The following is a 19,193-nucleotide window of genomic DNA, read 5'->3' on the forward strand; positions in this document are numbered from 1 at the left end:
CGGCCTCTTGACAGAAGTTAAGAAGCTGGTTCTCCAAATGGTACAAAGAAAACACACAATGCCATTCAGCAAATATTGTTAACATAAGGATAACTCACGTCAATGAAGCCAATTATGGTACATATTTTCTGCATATGCCCGTCACGGTTCGTATCCCGGCGAAGTGTAGCGAACTAAATATAGGCCAAGATGACCGGCGAATACGGCACTCTGCTAAAGTTGAGATTTACTTATTCCAAGGAAGTCTGTCTGCTTGGTCGTCTGGGATGAAGCGCTTCCAAAGAGTATGTAATGACTCGGGAGATCAGCCACCAACACCATCATCCATCCATTGGGGACACAGCGCAGACTGAACCAACAAATAACACGTGCATTCATCCCTAATAAAAACTACACGTAGTCTAGTCCAGTGTCATTTAGGGCCGCGCCGTCCAAGGCCCGGCGGCAACATTTCCTTCCATGTGTCGTGTGCTCCGTATCTCGGATGCGGGAAGAAAGATCAATGATTGGTCCTTTTGTTGTTGTTGTTGTTTTCTTTTTTTTTTTTGTTTTTTTGTTTTCTTTTCGTTTGGTCTTGTTCTCCGTTACTGTAAGAGTCTAGCCTAGACTAGAACCAGAACTAGAATGACGGTCTTTTCTGCATTTGCAGGGATCTGGCTTCCAACCTGGACAAACCTGGACAAGTCATGGTGCCTTGCGTTCGACAAGCGTGGAGCACGCGACAAGGGTTGCAGGCGGCCCCACATTGTCATCTTAATTCGTCCTCACTAACGCGTTTTTTTTTTTTTTTTTTTTTTTTGGAAATCGTTCCATCCATTATCATGAACTTTGTAGGCGCGTCGGAGGTTGGGTGCTCTTGTGTAGGTAACATTGTTTGTTCCAAAACATTTGGACGGTCGTAAAAAAATATACACGCAGGCGCCATACCATGACTGTAAACTGTGACGGACCACCTCATGTTCATCTTTAACCATCCGACGATTAGTTATCACTTAGTTGTTCATTATTTCACGTCATATCTCAGCAATTCAGCTAAACCGTAGAAGTATTCGCAGGTCGCTACTTTGTATGTATTGTGCATCAGGTATACCTGCTTACCGACCAACCCAAATTGATCACTTTGTGCTGTTGCATTTATGCACATCAAAAAGCCTGAATCCACCCCTGAGTAGGTAAGGGTAGGTAGGTACCTTATGTACCTCTTAGGTAGGTTTGGCACATGAAGATTCTACAAGCCAAGGCTGCAAGAACCACCTTAGCTAGCACCCCCAAGCAAGCACGTGCTCGGCACAGGCCACATCAACCACAAATCCACTGCAGCTCTGGTGCAGCTTCACACCACACCACACCTTTGGTCCCCACCGTATGCGCCAGATAGGCACACCCACATACTGTACACAGGTACCTACCTTAGCTGGTCTCAGCCTGTAATCTGCCAGCTTGCAGTTGTGCATTTTCCCAAGCATATCCGAGACACTCGCCCGGGGCATTCAACAAGCCTACGGTGAACATCAGAAGAGCGGTCCGATGGAGCTTTTTCGGGACGCCACTAACTAGCTCTATCTCCAACAACGTTGTCGCTCATTACTTATTCGCGCGCCCACCCATCGATCAACTCCATCCGCACGCGGGCCTTGACCGCCTCGATAGCGATCCACATCTATCAACCCACCCACCCACGCTCGCCCGAAACTAGATCTTCAAGACAAATCATCAAACCGGCGGTCACCCACCACCGTCTTGCCTGCTCGCTTACCAACAACCCGAGCTTGCCTCAGTAGCTCCGGAAGCGTTTGGACGCCCTGTCACTTGTCACTCAACCACCGCTAGGACAAACGATCCTTCGTCCGTCCACTAACCACACCGAGAAAGGCTTCCGTCCAGCTCCAACGACACCCGTGACTCGGCGACGAACCCCCCCCATCCCGGCGGACCCTCTACAGCCCCAGAGGAGCTATATCCACCACAAAAAGCTGTCGCCTTGCTGCTGCTGCGCGCGCGGTCAGCTCTGCCCTCAACGGCGCGCGGCCCAGCGTACGGTAGCTACGCCCTCAGAAAAAGAAGGATTCGCCCGCCATGTTGTGGCTATTCCAGGCGCTGTTTAGCATCATCTTTCTCCTGAGCATCGTGCTCTCGATACCCATTTGCTTCGACGTCGGCGGTCGCGATGCCGGCTTAGCATACAGCTTATCCCTGTTTATCTTCTACCTTTTCTACTCGGCCGCCAAGCTCGCGACACCGGACAATTCGCGATTCCGACGCGCTCTAACCGAGTTAATACGGCTGTCGCAGTGGGTCGTCATCCCTGGACTTCTCATATGGTCCCTGAACCGCTTCTCAGTTGACGAGGCCCTGCTGGATGCGGCGCAAAACCACGGCCATGGATCTGGAGATTGGGTCAGGCGCGCATGGTTCGGCCACGATAGTGTGGCCCAACCTGCCGCGCCCGCCCCGACCAACTGGCACGACTGGTTTTTCGGATCGAAGGGGGTTTTGGAGTCGATGTGGCTAGGCAGCTGGGACAGGGGCCTGAGCTACTCGAGCCCTCTTTTCCAGCTTTGTGAAGGTTTTTGCACCGTTCTCGTCATCCAGGCCGCTGGACAGATGACGAGATGGTTGGTGAACCGTGGCCGCAGTGATACTTGGGTGGTACGTATCGGACCTACATACAAAGCCTGGAGATATCACCTTTTTGCAAGCTTCATAAAAGTACCAACTAACACATCTTGATCTGCAGATCGTCCTTCTAGTCATATCGAGCTCCATCCTGACCAGTGCCGCCTACTTCTTGTGGAGGATTATGAAATTCCCACAGATCAACAACATCGATGCAACTCTGATTGGTGTTACCATCACCTCGGCGGTGTTTTTGGGCGCATACGGCATTAGTAGTGGGCGTGGCAATCCGATCGAGTCCTCACTTTTGTTTGCATATGTCGTCCTCTGCGTTTACCAGATTTTCACCGACTATATGCCCTCAGACCCTGCGGCCGCCGAGGCTTTGGCGGCTGCTCAAGCTGCTCAGCAACCCGAATTCCCCCCACTGCCGCCCTTTATTATGGCATCTTGGTCAACCCTGCGGCATATGTTGGCCAGCCTGCCAGAGGCATTTAACGTGTCGTTTACCTTCCTCTACGCGGCGTTCCAGACCGTAACGCCCTCGGTCATAATCTCACTGGCATACCGCATCACAGTCTTCTACTGCGCCACGCGCATAATACCCGCGATTCGCGAAACTGGAACCCACGCGTTGATGGCGGACCCAGAACTGTACGGGGACTCGTCGGATGGGGCGACCAAGCTCCTGAGTGTGCTGTCCTGGTTCTCGCCATCGATCCTCATCGCCGTCTACACAAGCTTGCTGCTACAACATTTTACAGTAGCTGCGGATAGCGACATTGGATGGACCCTTACGGCCGGCGATATCGGTGGAAATCCCTGGCGCTGGGTTAACGTCGGAGCCACGATGCTCATGTACTCTCTCGAACTTTACCTGGGCGAAGATGAGCCGGCAGCACATTGGAAGAGCGACTAAGTAGACAGATTGGATACACCGATTGTCCTTTAGGTCCACATGCCACTCAGGGCTGAAAAAAAAAACACGATGCTCTGCGCATCGACAATACACCGAGTCAGCTTCAGCTATTGCACATGCTGACCTCTACAACTATTTGCTCCCTCTACCTATACCCATGAGGTCGAGCCCATCCGCCTTCCATCTTATATCCAGGTTGGCTACTATTTATCCGGCAGCTTTATTTCCTTTGTCACAACATACGCTGCACGGTCAGAGTTCTAGCGCATAATCGCCAAGAACTCCCAATAACAAATACCTCATCATCTACCCCAGAACCCATACCTTTTTCTTCCTTCGGCCCCAAATGATGACTCGGTGGGGCCACTTGAATATACCCTTACTGGTGGATCTCTGCTCTTTCCTCATTATTGACTGTGGTTCGTCTGGGGTTACTTTTTTTTTACGGCAAGGCAAAAATCGGAATAAATGCTATTGTGAATAGGCACACAGCAAGGCGTTAATCTTTCATGTTTGTTGGGCTTTGGTGGACTTGTACTTCGTTTTTTCTTTTACTGATTGTACCGGAATGGTACCATCTTGGGTTTATTCGGAGGGCCTGCTCTGTCAGCTTTTTTCTTCTCCCCGTTGGCGTGGCATTAGTCTAGTGGCCTGGCGGAGGACTCGCGAGGCCAGTGGGGTGGTTTTTACGGAACGAACTCTAGAAACGCAGTTTATCTAAAACATGAACTCGGAACTAATCGTGAACCCCCCTACACCGATGTCTTTTTTTTCGTCATTGTAATGCTGATGCATGCGTAAGAGAGCGGGGGACAGGCAGCAATGCTTTACCATCTTGCATATGGAGTATGCATATTCCAATTCCGTCTTATTGAGCATATTGTTGGGCGGGAACCTATATTCTTTTTCTGCAGTCGGATTTCGGCACGACAAGTCCGCATCTTCTTGTTTTTGAACAACCGCATGCGATATGAAGTATGGCTCTACCGAGCAAAAGCCTACAAGCCACGTAAATTTATAAAAAGCTGTCCGTACTGTAAAAAAAGGGTCTTTCTATACGAATACCAAGTAGTAGTAGAAACTAAGTTGACGGGGGGGAACCGTGGCGCCTCACGAAGGGAAAGCGGTCTGAAAGGGGGTTTCGCGGACTTGGCAAGCGGTGTGTTGTTGGGCGGCAATGCGCAGGCATGATCATGACATGGAGGGTCGTTTTTTTTTTTTTTTTTTTTTTTTTTGTTGTCCTGTTTCTTCTTAATAACTTGGAGGGGGTGACTCTCTGCTTCGAGGGGGGCAAAAAAAGAAATATCAAGGTTGAGGGAGGTTTGGCATGTGCTTCTCTTTCGGGCACCTTTCTTATTGTTATTATTATTATCACACATTGGACTTTGGGTGGGGGAAAGCCACTCTTGAATTGACAGGGCAAATTGGGCGAGACATGAGATCGGAGAAAACATGGTCAGATTCAGGGTATTTCCCGGCTTGGTTGGCAAGGTCTTTTCGCAGATCCTCGCCTTGCTTTGTATATTCGTCATGTACTGCAAAAGGGTCTGGGCCTTGTTGAAGTACCCCATACCCGGACGTGGCTTGGCTTCAGGGCAAGGGTCTATCCTATTCATGGAGTGCAGTGTATATACCTCGGTAACTGACCAGAAATTCTTACATAGTGAGTAGTCTTAGCCAGCAGCTCAAATACGATTGGCATATGCATTGATAGTATCAGACAATAAACGTATTTCGACAAATCGGGAAGTCCTGTTTAGGTCACGGCTAGCCGGCCTTGGCTCTCATTTGACTGATCGACTACACAAGAACTAAAAGACTAACCACAATGTTAATAAGCATGTAAATATACACAAGACGCAGTCACGATTTCATCACCGGAATGTTGGTGAGCAGCTCCAGTCGGCAGTTACGTTTATTATATGGCGGTTGTCAAGCCACCAACAACAGCTAAACAATAGCTGCGAGGTTAAGGCAACATCACTTGCAGGATCGGGCTGCCCCTTACGGCCGAAAACGATAATCACTGAACAAGTCCGCCCCCCTCGCGGTAAAATCGCAACCAACACTTGGAAGTGGCGATATTTGTTCATTTCTCCTCACCCTAAATGCAACAGAGATCGACAGTAGGGCGGACTTTTGACGCGCCCCAAAACTATAACTCTCGTGATGCGAAACAAGCAGATACCACGTAGATACCGGTGAGGACCAACACACATGCCCAGTGGGGGTTGCTTACCCTTTTCGTTTTTAGAACCCGGCCGGCAATCAAACCGTCCCAGAGTTCGAGGAGATGCTCCATTTAAACTAGCCCAGGACTCTTTGCCTGCCGGGATGCATTTTCCCCGGCAAACCCGTACGTATAGCTGGGATTGGTCCTTCTATTTTATTTAGATGGGAACCCGTCAATCAACGTGCTTAGTTTTCTGTTGGTAGTAGTAAGCTAGGCTTGTTTCCCAGATGAATTGTTCCAAAAAGAGCACATGCATGATGCGTGGTTTGGGAGTGCATCACGGGATGGTACGTGAAGAAAACGAGAGAGAGAGAGAGAGGGTGGTGTAAGTCGCCCAGGTTGGTAAAAAGTGCTAGAAAAAGCAAAGTGAGGCGACCAATCACCGAACAAGATGTCTCACCCACGCCGGGCGCCGCTTACGAAATCTGATGCACGTAGGTTTCCGCTCACGATTTCCATGCTAAAGTGGAAAAGAAGAGAAGAAATAACCCTGTCGAACATGGGATTCTTCCAGTCACTAATACTTCGTGAAGGAAGCAGATTTGTGAAATGAAGGACCTAAGCTTGTTGATCAAGAAGGTATTGTAAGACAGGAATGGAGAGAAAGCAGGTCAAGAAACAAAGAAAAGAGAAGAAGCCTTGGCCAGCAGCTGCATAAAAAGAATCACAGGTACGCCCTATCACAGAGTCGCATTGTCTTGACTTCGTGTGTACTTTAAGGAATCAGCCGCTGTTACCGTGAACGAACAAATATAAATACCTCGTCAAACCCCCATGGCAAAGAGGAATGAGGGTTGGGTTATCGCGCCCCGAGTTTCCCCCGGCAACACCATCTGAGCCATTAAGTGCAGTATCCGGTCGCAGTCATGTCTTCTTCTGAAGCAACAAAAAAGACATATTGGATCCCCAACATAGACATACACAGAAAGGTGATTGTTGCCGAGATACGTTATTATCTCGGACCTGAGGCCAGCGTGCGCACTTATCAAAACGAGGTAAGATACTTGTGGCCAAGCAAGGATGTATATATAGCTTACTAACCATGATAAAATCGTAGGGCGAAGATGGCTTTCTGATTACCACCCCAGGGCCATGTCTCTCTGATGTGAGCCATATGCTCCACAACTGAACTACGCATAGTTGCATTCGAAATCGATCCCTGACATGGGCGGTAGGAACAAATCGACGACATTTGCAACAAGTCTCGCGAAATGTACAAAAAACAGGCCGAAGCGCGTCAATCATCCGGTGGCAGCAGCGCCGACACCGAGCAAAAGACTCTCAAGCGTCCCTGGCACAAGCCGGTGGTGATCAGTCGGGGCGGATACAGCGCTCGAAACCCTCACAGGCGGCACAGGAAGGATGACGAGAGGAGCGGCCGCAGCAGACGCCCAGGCTGACCAACGATTACACCCTAGATTTCGGTGGAAGACCCCAAATCGTGTGCAGGTCGAACCTGATAAAGCTTGGCGCTGCCAAAGAGAGCGTCAAGATTGGTGAGATGGCGCATCGCCGATGCAGTGGGCCGGAGATCCCATGTTGTGAATGGTGTAGTCTCCACTGCGTTACGGACGTTTGCCGTCGCGGTTGCGTGACATTTGCTCCAGGTCCAAAACTTTACTGTCATCTAGCGATTTTTGGGCCCAATGGAAGCTGCTTAATTTTATGGTACCTATCCATGTATGGCAACTGCTGGTGTGTATGGGCCTGCAGCAGTGCGACTGAGTTGTCACTGCGCCGCTGAGTTTCAGTCCTTGTTAAGCCAAGAATTGGTGCTGGCTACGCAGGCAACGGCCAATAGCGACCCGTTTGTTTGTGTACGGATAGGAGGACTAAGCAATTTACTCTCTCGTTTCTTTTTTTCTAGTGAACATCTCCGAAGACTCTTTGTTGAATAGCACAAAATAAAAGTCCGGGCTGACCCTGAATAATGTCTGTGATAAGGGGATTGTCCGAGATGGCGGTCGGAAGCTCCCGCACATTGGCTGTTTGTGATCAAAGTGTCAGCTGCAAGCCGGAACAACTTGGAAGGTTGACCGCCAAATGAGACTTTCCATTTTGAGTCTGAGCCAATACCGAGCGAGACTAGGGCTGGATGACCACCTATCTCGCGCTTCTGCTCCGTCAAGCACGATGACATGGCAGGTACCAAAATGCCGGTATGCGCAGTCAGTGCTTTTAGGCGGCATGTTCTTGGACTCCGAAATGTGCACTTAGGTTGCTATGATGTTAGCATATGTGCACCATTACGCTTGATGCTGTCGGAAATTGTCATATGTCCCAGTGGCTGCGACCGATTGGTTGTTCGACGTCAAAAAAGGAGGACGGTACACAACAACACTTGAAAGAATTAACAACAACACCCTCTTTCAGTCCTCAATTAACCATCAAAGATGGCGATCTGTTGTATTACTTCAGAGCAGAATGTAATGGTATCACGAAAGCAACAAGAAAAGTAGAGGATTCGGCGCTTGCTCCGAGCCAGTCAAAGACAACAACCGTGGCTTGCCAGCATAGAAGTCCAGTGCGACGGCGTATGTACTCGGTAGAACTGCTCTTCTTTTCCTTTTCTTTGGTGGGTGCCAATTGTAATCTTAGACTAGCGATTGCACTCACATGCAAGGTAGGACTCGCGTGGCAGCGGCATAGGGAATGTGTCACATACTCCGTACAGCCATGCCGCCGGGCGTACGTTGTCAGAATTTTTTCGGAGAGTCCGGGCCGGCAGGTAAACCTTTGACGTGGGACGATAGTGTTTTCTCGTAGTCCTGTAGACTTAGTGGCCCAGCGGACCAAAGCAACAGCGCCTGCACTTTGACGCTGTGGCTGCCATTCCTTTTGTCGCCAGAGGAACCCGACTTGGTAATGTAGCCAACGACGTTGACCCATTCACCAGCCCGTGTTTGCTCTTGGTTCAGTGACTGGAGAATAAGATTCACGTCGACCAGTGCCTGAACCCGCGATTGGCGGGGATCGAAATCACGGTCGCCCAGGTGAAATGTGTTTTCGAGCGTCAGGGTTGCATTACTGGTCGCATAAGAGGTGACGCTGACAGCGAGTAACGTTTTGTCAGTCTTTCAGTCAGTCGTGAGTTAATTTTTTTTCTTTCTTTTTTTTTCTTCTCAAATCTGCCCTTGGAAGGAGTCAAAAATGTCATTTGACAGCTCACCAACCCAGAAACCTCACTTTGTCTCCAATTTCGCATGAAGGAAGCGCCGAAATCGAGACTAGTCTTGATGGAGGAGGACCATTCGACATGACGGGAATGACCTGTGGCTGGCTGGACTATTTAGATCTGTTAACAAACAGTTGACTGCCTGCCCGGGTGGAACCTTGAGCAGATGTGCAGGTAAAACGGTACCTTGCAAAGTAAGTTCAGGTAAACTCCAGCCCAATTCCCCAGATTTGGCAATTGATTCAAACAAAGTCGAGGCGGCACTGCCCGAGTCCATCACGTGTCGATCGGGATCTTTGAACGCGATTAATCTATGATGACTAATCTCGGAATATGTCCGGCAGAATGCTGCTGTGGCTCATTTCTGGAATCTACTTGCATCATACCCCCGTCCCGTGCCCAGGCAGCTGGCGTCGGACCTACCAGATGACATCGCCGTCATTCCCACCCCAACCAGCAACTTCGGACTTTGGCGACGAAAACATTCCCGAGCACCGCGTTGCGGCTCGCACCTATTGAACTACAACTCGAAGTTATCGTTGGCTCTATCCATTTACGATCTTTAATTCGACGACTACGTAACGAGAGTCTTGCGTCGACTCGTACCCCGCCATACAACTCGGCTTATCAAGTTCCGCGCGGGGCGAGATAGGTTAGCCGTGACGCAAGCCCAAGGCAGCGTTCACGTCGGAAGCGAACCAGACGATAGACGAACTTGACCTACGGAAGCTGGTCTCAACAAGACTCTTATCGGGAAGGGCTGAGTTGGACTCTATACCAGCACGTTGGTGTTTATTTACACAGCAAGAAATTAATCATGTCGGGCGTATGGGGATGGTTCGGCGGAAACGCCGCGCAACGGCGAAAGGACACGCCCAAGAATGCCATCTTGGGTTTGCGGTCACAACTCGACATGCTTCAGAAGCGTGAAAAGCACCTGCAAAATCAGATTTCCGAACAGGATGCCATCGCGAGGAAGAACATTTCAACAAACAAAAATGGTGGGTGAACACAAGCCGCCCAACCTAGGGCGGATATACAGACTGTGCTGGACTCTTGCTGATTTGACATATGTATGGACAGCCGCCAAGGCCGCTTTGAAGAGGAAGAAGACACATGAGCACAGTCTTGATCAAACACTGTCACAGATCGGGACCCTTGAGCAGCAGATAAACGCCATCGAGTCTGCAAACATCAACATGGAGACGCTCGAGGCCATGAAGAAGGCAGGAAAGGCCATGGAGGACATACACGGAAAGCTCACGGTGGAGAAGGTCGACGAGACCATGTGCGTACTGGCGCTGCCTAAGTTGCTACTGTGCTTTGTATTGATGCACCTGGCCATACTAACCCATCACGATTTCTATCTTGCAGGGACAAATTGAGGGAGCAGAATGCTCTGAGCGAGGAGATTGTCAATGCCATCACAAACAATCAACTAAACGATGGGATCGACGATGCCGACCTGGAGGACGAGCTGGAAGCGATGGAACAGGAGCAACTGGACGAGAAAATGCTCAAGACCGGGTCAGGGCCGATATCGGAGGCAATCCAGCGCTTACCAGCAGTTGCACATGGAGAACGTAAGTCAGGGAGAGCTTTTAAGGAAGACTTTAGCATCGAGACCATTACTGACAACCTGAATATCAGTCAAGGGAAAGGCAACAGCCGTCGAGGAAGACGACGAGGAGGCAGAGCTCAGGAAATTGCAGGCAGAGATGGCCATGTGAGATGCGATATAATCACTCTGCCGTGGGCCCTCGCCTTCAAGCCTCGGTGCAGCAGTCTGCGGAGGCAGACATTCAATGTCACTTCATCTGGGTATCTCAGTTTATCGCGCAATTGCTTCATCTGCTTCAATTTTCATTCGCCACAATCACACCTACCCATTCGTTCTGCATGCTTGCCGGACACCGTACATTTACCTATTTGAAAGTTTTGTCCTGTTCACACTTGAGGGAGTCTTGGATCGGCGCCATGGAGTTTTGCGACTAGACAGTAATATCAAGGATTTTGCATCCCAAACTGGTGATTGACATACGTTGCATCGATGGCCCAGGTTCAAGTGCGGAGTAAAGTCCAGTAAAGGGGCTAATTCTTGTCTTTGATCCTTCTGTCTTCTTCGAGTGCCCAGGTGGACGGATAATTTAGCCCCTGACCATCTCTGGGCCTTGGCGTCACGTGAACCCCTAACTTATACCACATCGGCTTGGCCTAGCTTCATACTTCTTTCTTTTGAACACCATCATATTTTCAGCGAGGAATATTCTGGTCGTCTAGTCTTTGTGCTATCATGAATAAGGGCATGGCGTGGGTGTGCTATTGCAGCTGGGCGATGGTGTCTCTTCCGGCAAAACAGCAAAATCAAAGAAGATGTACCTAGTTTCAGACCAGCTGAAAAAGGCGCCATACTTTGTTACCTGTCCATTTGCATGTTTGCCCTAATTACCTCCTCCCACGGTACTCCTGTATCCACTTACAGCTTGCTCTCCTCAGGTACCTGGCATCAACTTGATATCTGCAAACACATTCCTACCTTCTGACATTTTACTCACTTAGTTGCTTGAACTCTTCTTAAGAGCTCTAACTTCCCCGCCCATACAACCGATATCAGAATAAATTCACAACACATCTGACCAAAGGCCACAACAGCGTGATATCGCGACATAATTTACCACGTGGTATTATTTTCCGCCCATGAACTGCCCTCGAGATACTTGGCAGCAGACTCATCGCAATACATTTCAATAGCTTTGCTAAACCTTACCCTAGCTTCAAGTTTGCTTGCCAAAAAAGCCATGTCTGGTAGCCTTAATTTGACGTTGGCCCAACATAAGCTTATGAAGGACGCGGGAGCTTACTGGGAAGACATCTCGCACATTATAAACTCACTGGGGGGAATTCAAGAGTGCTCATTTGAGAGGGCTCTGGCTCTTACCCAGGTCAGCTCCAGCCCTTCGAAAGTCAAATCTTTAGACAACTAACCCAGTTTCGTTGGAAGCAGGAGTGCTCTAACGATCCTGACACTATCGCACTTCGTCTCCGGCAAGAAGTTGAAAAGTACACAGCCAAATTAGATAAACTTGCAGCTGAGTCTCGTGTCAGCACAAACAAAGACGCCAGCATCACTGAGCGTCAGCGTGGTCCCGATCGTGACAAAGAAGCTGCCAAGACGCAGCAGCAGACCAACACATAGGTCAACCAAGACAACTCTAGAACGAATGCTGACATCCCACAATCAAATATGAACAGCACATCTTCCACCGCTCAGTCGGTGAACATTCTTGAGTTTCCGCTGATCCCGCAACCGCAGAATTTGGTTCTCAAACAGGACATCAATAAGCAGAGAGATCCCACCGACGTGGTGATGATGCGATCATATGTTGCATACGCAACGGGTGAGGCAGCACTGGAAAAATGTTACAAATTTGATCCGCAAACATGTGCTGCACAAGAATGCAGACATGACGGAAGAGTAGCACAGCGAGAAGAAATGCTATGATATCCCATTCCTAGCCGTGTTCAACCCTCAGCCAGAGGTGCATGACATGCTCATCATAGATGCCAGGAGATGACACCCAACCCATGGATTAGACACGTCCTTAGCACACTGCGTATCTTAATGACGCATGCATTCTTCGGGCAAGGAGCTATTACAGGCGAGATCGCAAGGCTCATATATCGACTGTTCGTGGTGATTGAAAGAGAGAACTGGCACGCTCCTGTCATCGGCGGGAAAGGCGGTGCAGCAGATCACTCGTGTCGACTGGCGATTACCATGTGGAAGGGGACCACGATTGCTCCATCCGAGCCAGGCTTCAACACTATCGCAAAAGAAATAGAGTTGATCCCGAAAGTCCAGCAATATATCAGTCATGAGACGGCTTTCCTTATGAGCCGGAATGATGCGGCAACCCGCTGTATGTAGCATATTAGGCTGCCGATCCTGCCTGATCTGATCACATCCGCCCCCCCCCNNNCCCCCCCCATCTTGCCTCTCTCATATCAGCTCCTACTTAACGTCCTATCCTGGTGTGATTTGGTACCACCTATTGAGTCTTACACCATCCACCCTTTGGTACCATTAGCAAGCAGGATCTACTACACGCTGTTGGCGATCTGTATTTTCATATCAAGGAAAAGAATATGACTTTCGTTTCAATTCACTTTGACTGGCAAACAAAGAAGCCGTTTTACGTTCATACTCTCAGCCCCTCGCGCCTCCAGAAAACGGTTTCACTCAGCAACAGAATTTTTAGCCTCAGCACAAGCACTTCGGCTACAGCGCTGGGAGTACAGCCTGCTCCCGAACCTACATCTTCAGTCTCAGTTCACTTGTACGGCATCGGTCTAATTACAGATGGTGTTATTAGGTATGGCACGCCCACCCTGCATCCATGCCCGCTTTAATTTTTGATGTTCACATATTTATCTCAAGCTCAAAAAACAAACATCTGCTTCTATCTTTACGGCATTGTCATAGTTACAACGCCACAGCCTTCTTTCTGCATACACTTTTGACATCATTGACCACGGGCCAACTTCCGGGTGTCGCAAACTCAGCCTCCTTTTTCGAGTAAAGCAAGGCTATTTGTAGGGCAAAAATACATACAACACCGAGGATTCCCCAGTGGTCACCCACCTGAGTACTAGTTCGGCCCTCACTGGTTTGACTAGGGGAGAGCGGACGGGATCCCGTATATTCCAGTGGGTATGGTCGTATGTGAAGGCCACAGCCTGATGCAAAAATTATAGAGGTATTTTATTTTGGTTCTGACAACGGTTACTTGCGGGGAATAGTGCCCTCGCAGGGTGTGCTGACAATTAATTCCCTGTTCGCCCTCACATTCAAAGGTCCATTTACTCACAAACACAGCTTCTAGGCTTATCCTTTCACTGGCACCTTTGCATCTACAGCACCAGGCAGTTCCAGAGACAATAACACCACACTTGGCTCTATTACCACCTTGCTATTCCCGATCCACCCAAGGGCTCCATCACAACGTCTGCCAACCGAATCCTGTTCACTTCCACTCACGAGTATACATAATAAGCTCGTCTTCCCACTCCTACATATATCTATCTATCTTTACAATATCAGGCTGGTCAAAAACTCGATATCTACCAGATCCAATCCTTCCATAATACCAATCCATTAAAGATACTATTCAAATATCTGAGAACTACCTCATGTTCGATCTGACATTCAAATTCTCACGTGCAAATTTTGAACTAATCATATAAAATTTTCAGCTCCCGACAGGAAAGGAAAGGTGAATTCATATGCCAAAACAGATCTCGTCTTGCTTCCCAATATTGCTACAATCAATCCTAGGATCCCAAGTCAACCACGGCGGATTATTTCTTTCTTGACAACGCAGACTAGGTCTTCGTTGAGAGCCCAGACATCAATGTCAACTCGATGTTGCAATGGCGGATGCACCAGCCATTCTTGAAGGCAGTCAAGAACTCCTGCATGAGGATCCAATCAGCACGGCGGAACATCCCATGATCATTCAGCAAATTGGCGAGTCCAACGAGCATCTCATCAACTATCACATGCATTCTTTCACGCTTGATGATGTATATTTCAGTCAGGAATACATGACCGAGCCCAGTGACAGCTCAATCAACTACTCGGAGTACTTTCCCCATGCAGCAGCGCAACCTGTGGGTCCCGAGTACGCCGTCGAGCACGATGATGACATGATTGATGAGCGTCCCATAATCGGCATCACAGCTGAGATGATGTTCAACGACATAAATGGATATTTGCACGTATATCAATTTGTCATGGAAGTGATCAACAATACATATCACAGGAAGCCTACCGCCCAAGGGTCACAGAGGCGAACCTATCCATCAAAGCATGTGTTTCCCTTCGTTGCAATCGGCAGACCAAATTATGTGTGCGCCGCAAGAAAGGCCAGGCCAAGCTTAAAGACACAGCACAAATGGGCCAGCATGACACAAGAAGAGGAGCATACTTTTCTGAAGTTCCCATTGACGCAAATGGAGGATAAAATCGCCGAGTTCATGCTCGCACATACAAAGTGGAAGGGGTGGCTAAAGGACGACTTGAACAAGATGGTAGACGATGCGGTCAACGTCCTGATACGCATAGCCTAGCAGAGTTTGACGTCGAGATGGGAGAGGCCGCTACAACTGTGTTCGAAGGGCTAGAACCATGGCGACTGGTGGATGGTCATGCAAGTGGACTAAGAACGAGAATCTTGCCAGCCAACACCATAGCCAGAATTACAGGAATCTTCAGAAACACAATAATTTGCCCAGCCTCGGATTCTTTTCACCGAGTCGACATACAACAGAACTCAAAGTTCACAAAAGAAAACAGCAATACGTACCAAACAATCTCTTCCCAGCACCTCACTTCTTTGGCTAATCACCAGTTCGCTCAATAACACCTTAAACCAGTTGAGCGCGGCTGAACTTAAACAGAACATCTCGAAGCTACTTCCGGTTGATCCCTCCTTATCCAAACACTATCACCATCAAGCCTGACTTGCCTTCAACATCTCATCTGTCTTCAGAACCACAGACAAGCAATTCGTAACAGAACTGAGCCAAAACCGCGAAAAATTCCAGGACAGTATACATAATCTCACTTTACCATCAGCATAACCGCAAATACTGGCGCAATGAATGTCTTGCTTGGCGCAGGCACGGTCTTATACAATGCGGAAGGCAACCCATTGGACAACCGGCTAGCTTCAGATACGAATGACGACCTCGGTCACATTTTCTAAGCGTCGTGTAAACGCCGCCCGTAGGCTGGAGGACCGGGATGAGGTTTACCACGAGTACTAGCCTCGCCGGGCTCACACCCGGCGTCAGCTTGGAAGTTCCCGCCAAAGACAGGTCACTCCGGTTTATCCTGACCGTGAAAGCAAATTATCCATTTGCAGAGCTTCAGTTTGATGGAGGAGTCATCGTTAAACAGGATTAAAATAATGCCTACCAACCTACCAACCTACCTACCAACCTACCTACCTACTTACCTACATATTTACCTATTTTTATGTATATATGTGTGTGTTGTTTGTCCAAACCTGCCCGTATTTACGGCTAATGGGCATTTAGTGCGGACATGGACTGTGTAGGGTAAAATGTGAGTACTGAATACTGAAAGTGACTGCTTGGTAAGAACGCCCCAAGAATATCGGATACTTACCGTCTCAACTGACACATCAGCGGTGTGACACACTATGGCTGGGGCAAGTTCGAACGAGAAGCCAAACACAGGCGTGAGCAGAGCATCCCAGACGACAAGGGTAGACTGACATTTACTCGTCCATACTGCATCGAGATCGTCCCAGAAGACGAGTCTTACCCATCATATGTCAACATGAAGGAAATCACATATCGCGTCAAGAAGTCTACATATAAGCAAGATACGCAATGTCCGTTGGACTACCCGTGAATTGGCCGAGCGTCATGATGAGATGAAGCGTTATGGGGCTGGTACTGGTACGACAAAGACTTCAAAGGTGATCCCAGACCACTACAAGATGGTCCAGAGAAACAAAACTGAAGCCGAGAGGGCGAAGAGGGCCAACAAAGACCCGACATTTGCTTACTCGGACGTGAAGGAGCTTACAGCTCCTGTCCCAGTACCCAATTATCGAGGGCTTGTTGGGGGGTCATTTCAAGACTGGACGCACTTGCAGCCCAGCGTCCTGGTGTCAGCGTGTATTCGTCTGCCACTGAAGCACCGCGTATGAGATTCGTAGCAAAAGACCTCAAAAAGCGCGGCCTCACAATATGGAATATGCTAAAAAGGTATTTGGTTGCAAAATTCGAGGTGGGTGAAGCATTGTTACGTGTTGTTAGTATGGGAAGAGTGGGGCCACGGGTAGATATAAAAATGGGACCACCCAGGGGCCTGCTATCCCACAGCAAAACACCAAAACACTAATAAACCACGATAGCAATACCAGATGGGAAAAGGCTGTACAAAATCACAAAATATCGCAAAAATATGGCGATTAAGCCGGGGATTGAGCCCGACGTGGGGGTCGAACCCACAGCCTTGAGATTTGGAATTTTCCGAAGAATGCGTCCGTAAGAGTCTCACGCTCTACCGATTGAGCTAGCCGGGCATCAAAGGCCTCGGATACGGGGAATCAAACCCCGGGCACGACGGGAACTCGTGAATGAGAGCGTCGTATGTTAGCCACTACACCATATCCGATTGCTCGATGCTTGCTTGTTGTTGGAAACTTCGCCAGCTGGGAGAAATTATGACTGTGAGATGTTGCATGGTGTGTGTCTGTTTGTGCGGACTAATAATTACTCGTGTTGGTCTAGGGCACCAAGATGTGACTCAACTTGTGGATTCTCGTCAAAATGGATCGTGGAATGGAGTTGGGATGGATGGAGAGGCAAAGTGGGTGCTGAGTACCGCGAGGCTGGGATGAACCAAGTATCTTCAACGAGTGTAAGGCGGGTAGCACACCGCCTATCAAGGTGGCAAACTGGACAATTGACGAGGCTACGGATGACCGAAAGGCAGGGGGAAAAGAGCCTTCAATTGATTATCAGTACGTAGTAAAAGGAGATTAACATTTTCGTGACGGTTGGGCAGGATCGTCCACGTGTGGCGGCAATCCCTGTGGACGGGACGTCCAAGCGGGCTTTTTCAAGGTGAGAGAGATTGATGGCAACCGATGCCTAGCAACCATTCATTCATGCCTTGTGATTATCTAATCCGTTTTCATGTGTTTATTTTCAACACGAAAAATTTAATTAGTGCTCACGGCAATGCCGTTGGGTGGACATAAACAAGGCATGACAGGACCCAGAACCCGATATTGCTTAAGATTGCTATATAAGATACCCAAATACATCCAAGTTGATTGTAACTAGGTACCCAATATAGCCCAGTTTATCCCAGCAAGCCCAGGTATATACGGGTATGATGTAGTAAACGTCCGAAGCTTGATGCCAGAAACTTCTGTGCAGCCTCAAACCGAACTATCTAAGCTGTCGTCTGAAGAAGAAAAAAAGTGCCTCCCTTCTTACAAAGCAAAAAGCTGCCCCTCATCCCCACAAATGCCAGCTGCACACCGCACAGAACTGCCTGGGATTTTGGGCACACTTGCAGACCGGGGTTCGGACGAGGTCGGGTCTAGCTAGGCCTTCTATTCTGTAAATCGGTAACCGTCCTGGTCCGTCCACCGTCCATTAATCCCGTCGTTGCTCTGCCACGTAGCACACCCACTCACTCACCCAATGGAGCAATTCGCACTTTTGCATGCAAATCTAGTTCATTTATCCACCCTGACGCATGTGTACTCCTGCATACAATTACACAGCAAAAGGTACTCACTTAAACATTCATCCTGTCGGATCCCAGCCGCCGGTAGCTACATAGTAGTATCCGGTGGGCACCCGTCGAGAGTTAAATAACTCAGCCAGTCATATCACCCATGAGATCGAATGCCATGGAACTCCTAGAACAGGTACCCTTACCACTATCTAATCTTGTAGTACTTATCCGTACTATGTACATACTTTACTAGGTACTACGTATGGTACGGTCTGCCAGTATTGTCTGCCTTGCGTCTTTGGGGGGCAGCTTGGAAAATTCCGTACAGTACGCGACATCGGCAGCGATCAGCATCGACTGGAAGCGAATGCATGGTGCTAAACCCCATGGGCCTCAATTCCGTTTGACCAATCCAGATACGAACCATGGCCCAGTTGCTGACAGCACTTTGTGATAAATTATGCAATGCGTGGCTTTTAGTCTCTATCACCTACGGTAGAACCATAGAGAGCCAGGGCCTCAGGGTGGTTTGTTTTTGTGAGTGATGGACGCATCACAGCCGATCCCGTGCTTTGGGCTGCGCGCTAACCTTGGGCGCCGCAGAAGTCAATTGTGTGCCCAATTAACCACACTTGCCACGGAACTTGCAAGTTGCAGACAACGGAGGTATGTTTTTGGCAGTAGTGCGACATTGACGGCGGCGTCTTACAAGACCACGACATGCTGTACTGTAAGGTGTTCAAGCTACCCAACCCAGTCTTTGCCAGTGTCTAAGCGAATCACCCCACGCCTCATCGAACTTGTACCAGAAACAATGGGTACGGGAAATACCCGAAGCCAAAATAATAATAGTACACACTCTCTTGTTTTACCATCCATCTCGACCCCTCATCTCGACGTGGCGCCAGGGCGCTGGAGCTTTTTGAATCTTTTGGTCCAATGGGGCCAGATGCGGCCCGGT

At 48.9% G+C, this 19,193-nt stretch overlaps 8 protein-coding genes across 8 annotated transcripts; 7 read left to right on the forward strand and 1 right to left on the reverse strand.

Annotated features, from left to right (window-relative positions):
• The first annotated feature begins 1,829 nt into the window (after positions 1-1,829).
• On the forward strand, positions 1,830-4,247 carry PgNI_06809 (uncharacterized protein). Its single transcript, XM_031126829.1, has 2 exons — positions 1,830-2,649; positions 2,738-4,247. The coding sequence occupies exons 1-2, from the start codon at positions 2,077-2,079 to the stop codon at positions 3,533-3,535; spliced, it is 1,371 nt and encodes a 456-aa protein (XP_030980760.1). The 5' UTR covers positions 1,830-2,076; the 3' UTR covers positions 3,536-4,247.
• Positions 4,248-6,634: 2,387 nt separating this feature from the next.
• PgNI_06810 (uncharacterized protein) lies at positions 6,635-7,168 on the forward strand (the record flags this gene model as incomplete). Its single annotated transcript, XM_031126830.1, has 3 exons — positions 6,635-6,763; positions 6,826-6,873; positions 6,944-7,168. 3 exons carry the CDS (start codon positions 6,635-6,637, stop codon positions 7,166-7,168), a joined length of 402 nt encoding a protein of 133 aa, XP_030981323.1.
• Positions 7,169-8,031: 863 nt separating this feature from the next.
• Positions 8,032-10,968, forward strand: PgNI_06811 (uncharacterized protein). Its single transcript, XM_031126831.1, has 6 exons — positions 8,032-8,816; positions 8,938-9,137; positions 9,288-9,944; positions 10,027-10,231; positions 10,318-10,526; positions 10,594-10,968. The coding sequence occupies exons 3-6, from the start codon at positions 9,761-9,763 to the stop codon at positions 10,671-10,673; spliced, it is 678 nt and encodes a 225-aa protein (XP_030981324.1). The 5' UTR covers positions 8,032-8,816; positions 8,938-9,137; positions 9,288-9,760; the 3' UTR covers positions 10,674-10,968.
• On the reverse strand, positions 8,465-9,026 carry PgNI_06812 (uncharacterized protein; the record flags this gene model as incomplete). The annotated part of the gene is made up of 2 exons (XM_031126832.1): positions 8,465-8,816; positions 8,938-9,026. The coding sequence occupies 2 exons, from the start codon at positions 9,024-9,026 to the stop codon at positions 8,465-8,467; spliced, it is 441 nt and encodes a 146-aa protein (XP_030981321.1).
• Positions 10,969-11,741: 773 nt separating the features above from the next.
• PgNI_06813 (uncharacterized protein) lies at positions 11,742-12,139 on the forward strand (the record flags this gene model as incomplete). Its single annotated transcript, XM_031126833.1, has 2 exons — positions 11,742-11,885; positions 11,933-12,139. 2 exons carry the CDS (start codon positions 11,742-11,744, stop codon positions 12,137-12,139), a joined length of 351 nt encoding a protein of 116 aa, XP_030981322.1.
• Positions 12,140-12,187: 48 nt separating this feature from the next.
• On the forward strand, positions 12,188-12,518 carry PgNI_06814 (uncharacterized protein; the record flags this gene model as incomplete). Its single annotated transcript, XM_031126834.1, has 2 exons — positions 12,188-12,341; positions 12,460-12,518. The coding sequence occupies 2 exons, from the start codon at positions 12,188-12,190 to the stop codon at positions 12,516-12,518; spliced, it is 213 nt and encodes a 70-aa protein (XP_030981327.1).
• A 1,855-nt stretch (positions 12,519-14,373) lies between these two features.
• PgNI_06815 (uncharacterized protein) lies at positions 14,374-15,072 on the forward strand (the record flags this gene model as incomplete). The annotated part of the gene is made up of 1 exon (XM_031126835.1): positions 14,374-15,072. The coding sequence occupies one exon, from the start codon at positions 14,374-14,376 to the stop codon at positions 15,070-15,072; it is 699 nt and encodes a 232-aa protein (XP_030981328.1).
• A 979-nt stretch (positions 15,073-16,051) lies between these two features.
• Positions 16,052-16,384, forward strand: PgNI_06816 (uncharacterized protein; the record flags this gene model as incomplete). Its single annotated transcript, XM_031126836.1, has 2 exons — positions 16,052-16,065; positions 16,156-16,384. 2 exons carry the CDS (start codon positions 16,052-16,054, stop codon positions 16,382-16,384), a joined length of 243 nt encoding a protein of 80 aa, XP_030981325.1.
• Positions 16,385-19,193: the final 2,809 nt, after the last annotated feature.

This window comes from Pyricularia grisea (genome assembly GCF_004355905.1).
Source record: "Pyricularia grisea strain NI907 chromosome Unknown Pyricularia_grisea_NI907_Scaffold_4, whole genome shotgun sequence".
Taxonomy (NCBI): domain Eukaryota; kingdom Fungi; phylum Ascomycota; class Sordariomycetes; order Magnaporthales; family Pyriculariaceae; genus Pyricularia; species Pyricularia grisea.